This window comes from Arvicanthis niloticus, chromosome 1, assembly GCF_011762505.2.
Source record: "Arvicanthis niloticus isolate mArvNil1 chromosome 1, mArvNil1.pat.X, whole genome shotgun sequence".
NCBI classification, from domain to species: domain Eukaryota; kingdom Metazoa; phylum Chordata; class Mammalia; order Rodentia; family Muridae; genus Arvicanthis; species Arvicanthis niloticus.
In genome coordinates this window covers 142685946-142698689 of record NC_047658.1, presented here as the reverse complement: position 1 = coordinate 142698689, position 12744 = coordinate 142685946, and the positions used below count along the sequence as shown (strand labels likewise).

Sequence of the window (12744 nt, the reverse complement as noted above, 5' to 3'; positions counted from 1 at the left end):
GGAATGACAATAGTTGGTATTGTTTTGGTGCCTCTTAAGCCTCCCTGGCCAAAAATTCACAGGGATGCGTCCTACACCTGGTGCTGGGCTGGCTTTTCCTTTAACAACGTACAACTTCTGAGAACAGTTATTTCCATCCATGCAGGTACCCTTCTTCAAATTACTTTTTAAAATTGTATTTTAATTAGCTAACAAAATAGGTTTTCTGGTTGGCTTTTTTTTTTATTCATCTTTATATTGGACTTAGCCTTCTTTCCTCCCTTCCACTCCCCTCCCCCCACGTGCCTTGCTTAAATCTTTCCAACCCCAACATTGCCCCATCTACTCTCACACTGCCAGGATTCTTTTAACAGTCATTATTTTCAAGTAGAAAGAAAGGTTATACTATTTTGTAAAGTTTATAAGATTTTTGAAAGCAAAGTCATTTTTGGGTACATCTGTATTACAAAAGATTTCTAAATGGGTTATCTGGGGCTCATTCTCAAATATATTACAGGCTTGTAACTTACAAAGCTTTTGACATTTATTAAAAGAGGCACATTACATTTTCTTCTCCATTAGAGATGCTCACGAAACCTTGTAAGTCACTAGTGATTGAAAGCACCAACTACCATATGAAAAAGAAAGAGAAAAAGAAAAAAGAAAAAGAAAAGAAAAAGAAAAGAAAGAGAAAGAGAAAGAGAAAGAGAAAGAGAAAAAGAAAAAGAAAAAGAAAAAGAAAAAAACCCTTACCAACTGCAAAATGAAAATGCACACTTATGGTCTGGCTAATTTTCTCGTCTTTCTCTTTTGTAGACAAAACTCTGACCACTGTGGGAACAAAGATCATGACACATGATTTGGGGTGGAACCCTGGAGATGAAATGATGCAGAACAGGTGGACATAATGAACCCAGTGGCTGAGACTGCACAACGGAACATGGCTTCTGTCTTTTTGGCATGGCTGAAATGTGACAAGGGGTGATCTGTTGTACAAAGTGTATCTTGAGGGAGATGGCAAGCTCTCTCTTTTTCCTGTGGATCAGTGATAATTGTGTTTAAACCAAAACAGTGCTCAATGTCAGACAGCCAGTCATCTCTGCGGTAAGCACACTACAGAGCAGGGTTCTGGGAGGGGAGGGAAGCAGTTTCTGGTGCTTTCCACAAGTCCACATCCATGAGAGTGGGGGAGAATCCTAACGCACAATTCCCATGCTTCCAGTCTAGGCTTTGTGGTAACTTTTCAGGAATCACTCACGAGACAGAGTACATTTTGTGGTATGACAGAAGGGTCTCTTTCCAAGCAAACTGCAGTAAGCATAGTGTTGAATGTGTTGCATGTTCATGTTAGAAAACTGAAACCAGTCATCAGCTAATACAAGCGATTCCCCAGAGCAGTGTTTGTTCACAGCTTCTGTTAAATACTGTGGCTTTTCTGCAGGGTCCTTGTGACTTTCCACCAGTGTATGTCCACTGTTAAATCCTTTATTATTATGGTGTAACTCAGGAACAGATCTCAGGATGGAGAGAGGCAGAAAACCTGAATAAAGCTTTTCCTTGCACTTACGCTCCTGAAGGCTCCTGAGAGAGAACGTTAACTGGAGAAGAGTGAGTGCCATCTCACCGCATTGTATATTAACATGATTCTCGGCATGTTGTTTACTCTCATCTTCTACAAGGGTGCAAGGAGCCCCTGGGGCTGGTCCATAACTGTGTGTTATGAGGAGGGAGTGTGACAATAGCATATTCATGAACCGTTGTGGTTGTTTCTGGAGACAGTGTAAACATGGTCATCCAACTGCACTGTTTGAATTGTGTGAATCAGCAGTCACTTGAACCCCCATTGTTAATCCTCTAGAACACCATTCTGTTTCATGTAGAGGATTTGTCTCTATGTTTTCTGTATCTTAAATCAAATGTGTGCCTGATGAATTCTGTCCTCTAACCCCCTCCCACCAATAAAAATGGTCAATGTTAAGGACAGGTATGGAAACAGAAAGGGTTCCTTTGTGGATAGTATCATTTAAATGTTACTATGTAGTAGTCTGGGTGAGGGAGATGGAAACCCACAGATCAGAAGAGTACCCATGTCTACAATGGGGACATGAATGAAAACCTTTATTTGATAAAAAGAGAACTGAAAGAGAATATTTTTTTCCTACAATTAAGGAGGCTGTCCTCTCACAGGATAAAATAGAGTTCCAAAGTGGATCATGGACTTCTTCCGGATGTCAGTGGTGTTTATTATGGAAGCAGGAAAGGGTCCCTTTCCTGGGAAGAGGAGGTAGGCACTGTCCTTTCTGACAAAGTGTGTACAAATTCTTGAGCTGCAGATTTGCTAGAGTGACCGTATATACTTATATTCATAATTTAAATAACAATTATGTCAGACACATGTTGTTAAATTTGAAAATGTTTTATTACATTACATCAAATAAAGGTTATTTGTAGCTGTAATAAAGCAACTAAGTAATTGTTTTTAATAAAAGGTCTGATGTCATACATGTTATTCTACAAAGGATGGCGGGCGGTGGGGTACATACTCTCAGCTTGTTCTTGCTTGCTAAAACCCTAACAGGTACCCAGGAATGATGGTGCACACCTGTAATCCTAACACACAGGAAGCAGAGGCAGGAGGATCTCAAGTTTGAAGACAATCTGAGTTTACATCTAGAGACATTGTCTAAAAAAAAAATCCTAGACAGTAATTGACAAGTTTATCCTAAGTTACATTTCAATGTAAAAATCTATCCATTTAGTAATTTTAAAAATTTGAATAAAAAAGTATTTGTTGGTTGGCTTGTTAAACACTTGTCTCTTGCTCCTGTTGGGATTGGCACTGCTAGGAGGGCAAAGATGGGAGTGGCATAGTTCTTATTTTAAGGTATTTGCTCTCAGGATGCTAGCAGCCATATATCAGGTCATCGATGCAGAATGGAGTGCTACAGCAGGGAGCCTGGAGTGATAGTTTTCTTTATCCCAGCATAAGGCAGGGCCGTATGGCTAGATAGTTGGATTAATTTAGACATGGTATTTGTTGACTTTTTGTATTACAGCCGTCACTGTTCAAACCAATTTCTTACCCTGCCTGATTGTACTGCCAGTGTCACATCCTGCCCCATGGTAGCTGCAGGATTTGGACTCCACACCTGCATTGCAATTTATGACTGCTCGAGAAAGAAATGGGTGTGATGACTAATCTTGTCTCTCACTTCAGGGGATCAGCCATCTTCATCGTCTGGCGAGGCTGAGCATTGGGAAACCATGCTTGGGAAGGGAAGCACTTGTAAGAGACACTGGGGCACTGTTGCCTCTGTGTTTAGCTTTATTCATAAACATTTAACTTGTGATGCTCAGAGTTTTCTTGCTCTTGTTGGAACCTGAATCATACAGAACTCATGCATAGCTCTCCAAACACTTCCATGGTATCTTGTACACGAGGGGCCGGTGTATGTATTTTATAATTGTATTTTCATATAGTTTTATTAGACCAACTGTGGACATGGATTCACCAATCTGAGTTAAGAGTTTGGGTCATTTTCTCAAATAGTTTGTGTAAATATAAAATTATCTGAATTCCCACCTGGATAGGAGTTTTTCTCTCAGCATTTATTTATCATCCAAGTTCTCAAAGGAGTATAAATGTTTGCAAGCCTTGAATCATCTTCAACAGTTGATGGTTTTTCCATCTTAGGACCTTTACACACGACCCACCCCCACCCTCAACCCCTATCCCATCCAGGATGTTTCCCCTACTTTCCATTATTCACTTGACATGTGTCTCCATCATTATTTTCATTCCCAGTGTGATGGTTTGAATGAAAATGGCTCCTATAGACTTATAGGGAGTGGCACTGTCAGGAGGTGTGGCCTTGTTGGAGGAAGTGTGTCACTGGGGGTGGGTGTTGAGGTTTCAAATGCTCAAGACAGGCCCAGTGTCTCTTTCTCTTCCTGTTGTTTTTGATTCAGATGTGGAACTCTTAGCTACCTCTCCAGCACCACATCTGCCTGCCTGCTGTCATAATTTCTGCCATGGTGATAATGGATTAAACCTCTGGACTGTAAGCCAGTTGCAGTTAAATGCTTTCCTTTATGAGAGTTGGCATGGTTGGGGGTCTTTTCACAGCAATAGAACACTGACTAAGACAACCAATAAGCCCTTTTTACTGAGCAACATGCTGGGGGCAGATATATGCTAGGTATGTCACATGTGTTTCTTAATGGGAAGAGAGAAGGAAGGAAGGGAGGAGGAAGAGGAAGGAAGGAGAGTAGAACTGGAGTCAATTTGACACTTTAAAATATTTTTGCAAGAAGTGAGGAGACTTTCGATGTTGTGGACTGCCCAGCGAGGAGCAGGGAAGGGACTATGGTTAGTGCTTCTCTGCTCCTCTCAGGGCAGGCCCCCACTGCCCAGTGCCACTTGTTTTACGTGACAAACTCATATCAAGAGAGCAACCTTTTCTCAATTTTCTGCACTGGTGGAGCAGAGCTGTGCACACGCTATAGCCCCATATGCTGAAACTTGTCTATCTATAGCCGGCCAGATGGTTGTTAACAGTACACCAAGAAGCCATTTGGAAACTTCCAGTGGGTCAGCACATTTTGGAAACACCCCAGTAATGCACACTGCGGATGTCATTTCTTACTCTAAGCTTAAAGTGAGAAACGACTTGTTCAGTATTATGTGCAAACATTTAGCCGTTGAGAACCAGCTCAGGGCATACAGCTCCCATAGCCTGGAATTTATTTGAATGGGTGGCTCTTTAAGCTGACATTGTCTACATTTTAAAAAGAAAAAAGTTTGCTTGTTTGTTTGTTTATTTTTTTTTCATCCATTCTTTCTTGTGGTTCTGGGGTTTGAACTCAGCACTTTTTACATATTAAAAATATGTGATACTTTACCTTAACCCCCAATCCCTCAAAATGATTTCTAAAGCTAAAGAGATAGCTCAGTGTCTGTGAGAGCTTACTGCTCTTGAAAAGGACCCAAGTTCTACTCCCAGCACTGCCATGACAGCTTACACCATCCTTTTACTACAATTCTAGGGGGTCTGATGCCCCCTTCTGACCTCTGAGGCCACTACAAAAATGTGGTGCATGTACACATGCACATGTATAGATATACATACATAAATATGTACAAAAACTCACACATACACATAATCAAAATAAACAAAATTTTTTAAAAGAATCAATATTTTAACACAAATAACATGGGAAAAAACTCGGATAAATTTGCAGTTGGGTTACAACTTGGAAAATATGCATTCGCCTACAGATGTGACATGATCATCTATTAAAAACGTAAAGGGAACACAGTGTGTCTAGTGAGAAGTGGAAGAGGTGAGAGGTTGGCAGTTGTCAGAAGTAGGTTTGGAGATTAAAGTTATGACAAAAAGGAATCACACCTGTGCTTTGGAGGAAAACAGCAGGTGGTAAGAAAATATCTGCAGTTTATCTTTGCTGTGTATTGTGGAATACTTTTGCTACCCAATTACCCTTCTTCTGCTGTGTATCTTAATTAGGCTATTATTAAAATTCTCTTTAGTCTATGAGCCCACACCATTTCACAGTACGAAAGGAAGCCAGCTGTAGATCTAAATGTTTTGGAGTAGTCATCAAAGTGAATGATACACTTATAGGAAAATTAGATATTCCCAGAGCTGTAGAGAATCACAGAGCCGAAGACTCTCCTAGGTGGCCCGATTCCATCTGCATTCTGCTGCAGGTGAGAAATTGATCCACAAGAGCTACTTTGTCTGCATTTGTTTAAAGAATGGCATGTACCAGCACTTTGTAAATCGTCTTTGATGAAGTAAATGCTGTACAGCTTTGTGGTTGAAGAATAAAACTGGATTATAAGGGGCCCATGGAAATCTGAGATAAGAGAAAAGGACTAACTTTTCTTAGAGGACAAATGCCAAATCTACTTTCAAAGGTGAACTGAATGATACTTTTACATCTGGCTCGAGGCCTCCCAAATAGCTTGTATTTTCTGACACTAATATTTCTCCATCTTTCCTACACTGCCGTGTTCATTCTCAGTTCAGACGACAACTGACAAAGGAACTCGAGACATTAGATGTGTAAAGCACTGTAGCAAGGATTGTAAGTTGCTTTCTGCTAGCAACTTCTCCTTTATTCAAACAATGGCATTCTAACCTGGGGTAAAGACAGTCAGAGTAAGTATTCTTTTATTCCATGTCTTTTATTTGGAAATATGACTATGGCCGAGTATCAGCTAGGAGAATATAGGTAAGCTTTGGAGTATGTTCCTCCTTTATTGTCCTGTCATCTTGTAGCTGAGTGTGGATGCCACCCCTGGCCACAAAGTTCCAGCTTTAAGTGATGAGATGAGACTATTCTGTCTTCATGGTTTTATTATTTTATTGGACATTTAATAAAAAGTTGGCTTTTGCAAAATTAAAAAAAACCTGAATTATAAGGAAACTAGAGTTAAGAAAGCACAAAATATAAAGATAGGATTTTTAAAAATTTGGTTCAACAGATAAAAAACACATTTCAGCAGATTTGATTAGATATATATATCTATGAATCATAAATTGATGATTGTAGGCATAATGTTATTTATGCTGGGTAAAGTTTACCCTTGGGTTATTCAAATGCTGTTTTCTTGGCTCTTATATCTTGTTTCAATTTGGATATAGCATTGTAATGCTTATACCAAAAATCTCCTGTCTCAAGTTTGTGTAAACAGTTCTTACCATTTATTCTCTGCCTTGTCAATAAATGCTGATCACCCCATGGCTGGGCAGAGTAGAGAGAATAGGGTGGGATGTCCGCTAGTGAGAGGAAGTGCTGAAGTCAGATCTACAGGGAACATGCAGGAAATGAAACAATGAAGAAGGGGTCGTAAGAATCAGATTAATAATAATATGCAAGTATCATGGGGTGGGGCTGGGAGGTAGCCAGATTAGCATAGAAGTTTAAGACACATTGTTTAACTGCTCAGCTATTAAGGTGCAGTCTTAAATAAATCTTGGTTTGTTTGTGAAGTTATTAAGGATTAGTATAAGATACATCAATACAGCCACCATATTAATTTACTGCATATATTTATATTAAGAATAATTCATCTTCAGACCAGTGTTTTCACTGAAAATGAGCAGTGACTGAATTGGGATAGCCTAGCAGGTACCCCTGTGTAGAGATTAGTATAGTGTAGTCATACTTTGTACAGGACGCTAAGCTTGCAAAGCATTCTGGGATGAGGCCACTCTAATGCGAAAGTTTCCTAACAGGAAACTCATCTCAGTAGTACAGACGTACTCCAATCGTGTTGGAAACATTCTTGAGCTCTCCATGGATACTATATTGTAGACTTCCTCCAGAGTGTTGTGGACTCACGGGTTTAAATCCTGTGAAGTGAGGTCTTATTGGAAAGACTCTATTGTGGACTGTTAAATCTTATGTGGCCAGTACATGTGGATGTGCTGTAATTTTGGTCAGAGAAATGAGGAAGAAGCAGTTTGACATTGGGGGAAAGGAGCCATATAAGAAAGGAAAGCGTTTGTTAAAGTGAATGTCAGAGGAACAACTTTCTTGAACAAATTCACAACAGGAAAATCTGGCAAAATCCCACATCATTGAGAGATTACTTGCATTAAATAGTTAATATTGTCACTGGTTATGGAGTCAGGTAAAATATTGATGCATTTCAGTTCTGTTTCCATAGCAAAACAACTGATCAATGTGTCATTGAAACAATCAGTTCTTTTTGAAATAGGCATTGGATATTAGCCATGGAGTATGGAATAATTACAGGTATACACTTTCAGTTTTATGGGTATTTATTGTATATTTTATGACAATGATTAATGACACTGGGTTAAGTGTGTACTACTCATCAGTTATTCTAATAATCCTCACAAGAATTCTAAGAGGTTATTGTCTGTGTATTGGGGATGAGGGGACTGAATGTAAGGAATCCTAAGGAGCCCAAGCTTGTATTTAGAAACCCTGGTATTTCAGCAGATGGATACTTTTCATTATATCTTCTCTATGTTACAAAATGCATTTCGGTTACTATTTGCCAGACTTCCCTTGCTGAGATAAATAACAAAGAGAAACAGGAGGAAATATACATTTGCCTCATAGGGCATACTTTTCTTATGGCTACCAGGAGAATAAGAGCAAGAGCAGGAGGGGGAGAGAGAGAGAGAGAAAGAGAGAGAGAGAGAGAGAGAGAGAGAGAGAGAGAGAGAGAGAGAGAGAGAGAGAGAGAGAGAGAGAGAGAGAGGAGAGAGACAGGGATAGAGAAAGACACACAGAGTCAGAGAGACATAGAGAGATAGAGATACAGAAAGAGGGGGAAAGACAGAGACAGGGCAAATATCTGTGTAATTATCAGCTGCCCTCCTTGTTTTCTTTATTCCTTCTGGGTCTCCAGCCTAGTGGATGATAAAATCTACACTTCATAGCAGCTCTTCCTGAAAGTTCATTTTTGCTTTTCTGATCTATGTTTCTTTTAACCCAGTCAGAGGAACGGTCATACAGGTTTGGCAAGCCTGAAAATTTACAGATGGGTTCTGATGGAACCTACTTTTGAGCCTCCAAATACCTGTCCCCATGTGAAGTGCTGTTGAACTCCCTGGGTCAGGTTTATATTACTGATCACTTTAAATGAGTGAAGATTATGATTGCCGCTTTTTCATCTAGGCTTCGATGTCTCTGTTTCCAGGCACCTGGTGTCCCTGTGGCTTCTCTTGGTTAGGTTTCTATTGCAGCTGCTTGTGGTGGTTGACTTTACATGTAAGTCTGGATAATCTGGACATAGAGTGCCCAGTTGTTTGGTTAAACATTGTTTTGGACTCTATTTTTAAGGATTTTTCCAAGGCTAGCATCTGAATGGTACACTATATATGAGCAGGCTTCAGCCAAGTCTCAAGAACTAATTAACCAAAGAAGCAAGGAAAAGGAGTTGGCTGACTTCTTGACTTTGTAACTAGGACATTCTTTACCTCTGTGTTAAGTTTTTAGACTCTATTGAACTATGCCACCAATCTCTCTCTCTCTCTCTCTCTCTCTCTCTCTCTCTCTCTCTCTCTCTCTCTCTCTCTCTCTCTTTCTCTCTGCATATTGTAGACATTTTGTGGGATTTCCCCGTCTCTATGTTACATGGGTAAATTCCTCACAATGAATTTCTTAACTTACCTCATCCCTCCCCACCTCTTTCCCATCCTTCTCCATAGATCTTCCTCCCTGTTGGCTCTGTTCTCTTGAAGATCTTTAGTTACAACTGCTATCATGCATAATTTTCTGTTTTTTTCCTCATCTAAACTGACCTGTCCTGTGCCTCTTCTCTCATCCCCAGGGAATCCCCTCTTCTAACAACACACATAAATATACTGTGCTAAGCAATTTTCCAAATCAATATTGGAACCTGAAGACTCTTGATGGACAGTGTGACGGGAGTCTATTGAGTAGAATTCTGTAAACCTTTCAGTTGCTTACCCACAGATTCTACCAGGGACCCCAAAACTCAAAGTGTATTCTTATCCAAAGCATCTGTGTGACTCAAGCCAGATCCCCTTTCTGATATTATTAGTGCAGATATCTGAGGGAATTCCATAGCTTTTTAGAAGGAAAATGAATGAGGGTAATTAGGTAATAGCTGAGACTTGTCAGGGTAATTTGGCCAGCTGCCCACAGCTCCTGGTCTTTGCAGAGTTCAGTGAGTCTGTGAGGCAGCTTGGGCTGTGATTCTGGCCCAAGACAGCAGTTCTAACTAAGAAAGCTCAAAACCCTCTCATTATTCCATCAGCTTCCTCATGAATGGTTTTGTTTGAAATGCTTGACTCTTTTAGAATTGGAGATAAAATTAACACCTGAGCCTATTTCTAGGTGTGTGAATCAGAGATTACTCTTCATGCTGCTTTATCTCTTGGCTCCTAAAAATTGAATTGCAGAAAACTTAAAAATATTGGCAAAAATAATAGGTTTACTCAATTGAATAAGTTTAAGTGAAATTTGGCCTGATGCCCATTCATCCATTTGGATTATTTAAAGCACAGATTTTTGGATTAACCTCCCCCCCTTTTTTAAAAATTACAATGTAGATTCTATTAGGGCCTTGGGTTTTAAGAAAAAATGCCTATTAGAAACAGAGATATGCCTTTATTTCCATTTCACCACAGAAAATGTGTATGTATGTTATTTGTTGTTAATAAAGACAATTGGAGAAAACCAGATTTTTTATAAGGAGATAATAACCAGAATTCCAGAATCATCATTGTTATGAGACAAATTTGAACTTTTGAAAAAAGTGAAACAGAACTTTAAATGTGACATTTTGATCAAACAGAAGAGGATACACTGTAATAAAACCCACTGATTTATTGTGACATCATTGTGTCTCTTTAACTTCTTAAAAGAGAAGGCTAGAAGTTGAGGGCCTTTTCCACTGCTTTTTGTTGGAGACGGGTGGCTGAGGAAAGCTGCCTCTTCCTTTTGACCTTCGATTGCTTCATCTGCAAAGAGGAGATAGAGTTCACCAGGTGTCTGTTACCTGTGTACTTCTCCTCAATCTCATTCTCCTCCTTTCTTCCCCTGGGGGCAGGCATGGTCCTGCACCTTTTTGTAATTGCCACTTAAAAGTTTTTGCCGTAAAATATTTGTGCCTTAGAGTTTGTACAAGTATACATTTTACACACATCGTACTGTGTGCATCATTTGGCAACATGCCTTTCTTTTTTCTTTGGAATTTTGATGTGTGTGGGCGTTTTGCCTGAATGTATGTCTGACATCATATGTGTCCCAAGTATTTGCAGAGGCCAGAAGAGGGAGTCAGATTCTCTGGATCTGGAGTCACAGATGGTTGTGAACCATCATGAGAGTGCTGGAAATTGAGTCCAGGTCCTCTGAATGAGGACCCAGTGCTTTTAACTGCTGAATCATCTCACCAACCCAAACAGGCATTCATTTTTCATTGCTAGTTTTCTGAGACCTCTTTATATTGGGAGACATAGGTCAAGTTCATCCATTTTAATTTCGCTATAATATTTGCTTAATTGAATACATTGCAATTTTGCCTTTGCTCTCATGGATATTTCATTTGCTACCAGTTTGTTGTAATATAAAGAATACTGCTACAAGCATTTATGGACGTGCTACTCTGTATATATTAATATAGGTGAAAGGTGCTTCCATATAGGACTTACCAACGATTTCCATCTGATTTACCAGTCTCCCGTATCACCTCATTCCATAATATGGCTGCCTTAAAGGCTAAAGAAAACAACATACCCACTTTATGCAGACCTGCTGGAAAGCTTTGCTTACAGGCACTGGTCTTTAAATTAGAGTGTTTGCACTTAGCCCCTCCCTTATTATTTACATGCACACACGAAAGCCCATTTACCTACTAAACATGTGCATACACACACTCAAACACGAAAAGTTCGAAAATAGATGATTTAAAGTAGCCAGTTTCCAATTTCTATGACTGATGTGTCCAAGAATCGCATGTACCTTTTAAGTAGAATACAGTAGAAAAGACCAATTATGAGACACCGATTTATTGGTTTATTTAACGATTTGCTTAAAGCACTATCCATGATGCTTATTGCCAAGCATGAATTCATCCTGCTACCTGGAAGAGAATGACCTAGAGAAATTGCTAAAACAATAGGTCGTTGCCCTTAGCAACGTGACCACGAAAGCCTGCACCAGTCAACTGTCACATCATATGTCTTGGAAAAACGAAAGCTAACTGCCACTTATGCTTCTGGGAAGTTCAAGTTGCTCAGCCCACCTTGTAGTTTTAGAGTATAAAGTGAGGATGCAAGATAGACTTGGGACCAAAGCCTTTCAGTAGCTTTCCGGGATTCAGTCCATTGGTGATCTCTCCTGTAGACTCATTAGCATTGGAGAGACTTAGTAGCTTAGTCCAGAGAATTTTCCATAATACCTCCCCATTTCGCCATCTTTTGTACTGATAATGAGAAGTATCTGTTACTCAGGAAAGTGGTTCACTATTGCAATTCTAGCACTTGAAAGAAGGAAATAGGAGGATTGCAAATTTGTGACTAACAGGTTTACATATCAAGATCTCATTTTAACAAAGACAGAACACAATTATATTTGTCTTTTTTGGTGAAAATTGAATTTAACTCTTACCCTCCTCCCCAGCATATGTGTATGTGTGTACATTTTAATGTATGTATAGGTGTGTATATGTGTGTGTGCACACACATGTAATCCTGATTTATAATCTGGATATCTTGCTGGAGTTATAAGTGGCATGTTGACTTATGAATGCTTTAAATTCAAATATTTTTGTAGACTGGAGGATCAGGACTTTTTTGTTAAGTATGTGATTTCACCTATTTTGTCTCCTATTTGCAAAAGAATACAACCACCTTGAATCCTGTGAGAGACAAACACATTAAAAAAGTAGAGAGGAGCTTTGAAGTGCATTGGTATCCTATCTCACCTAAGCAAAGGACTCCTGAGGATGTCTTGGTCTTTGATCACCTAAGAAGGCATGCTGGGAAACTGCAGCATGGAGGACCAATACCTTACACTGAAGAATAAGAGCCGACTCTCACTCACTAGGTTCTTGTCTTGACCCACCTGTACTATTTCAGGTTTAAATAGAGAAACACACGGAGATATCCATGTTTACTTCCTACAGAGTAACATCACACTTTGAATAAAAGAAATATATTGGAAATGAGCTTATGTTTTATATTTTCTTGAGTGTTTATTCATGTTTACAGAAGAAATGTTTCTTTCTCATTGAGA

The 12744-nt window shown here is 39.4% G+C and overlaps 1 protein-coding gene across 3 annotated transcripts in view; it reads left to right on the top strand.

Moving 5' to 3' along the window:
* Positions 1-2740, top strand: part of Htr7 (5-hydroxytryptamine receptor 7) — a 91749-nt gene extending 89009 nt beyond the window's left edge. Inside the window, exons 3-4 of one of the 3 annotated variants that reach the window (XR_013106214.1) lie at positions 796-1083; positions 1487-2740. Coding sequence is in view for 2 of the 3 variants with exons in the window: in XM_076919519.1 (XP_076775634.1) it covers positions 796-838 (43 nt within the window). In the remaining variant the exon portion in view is untranslated. Of the gene's footprint in view, positions 1-795 lie in introns of all 3 variants that reach the window. The other 2 variants (XM_076919519.1, XM_034509631.2) reach the window with 2 other exon arrangements.
* Positions 2741-12744: the final 10004 nt, after the last annotated feature.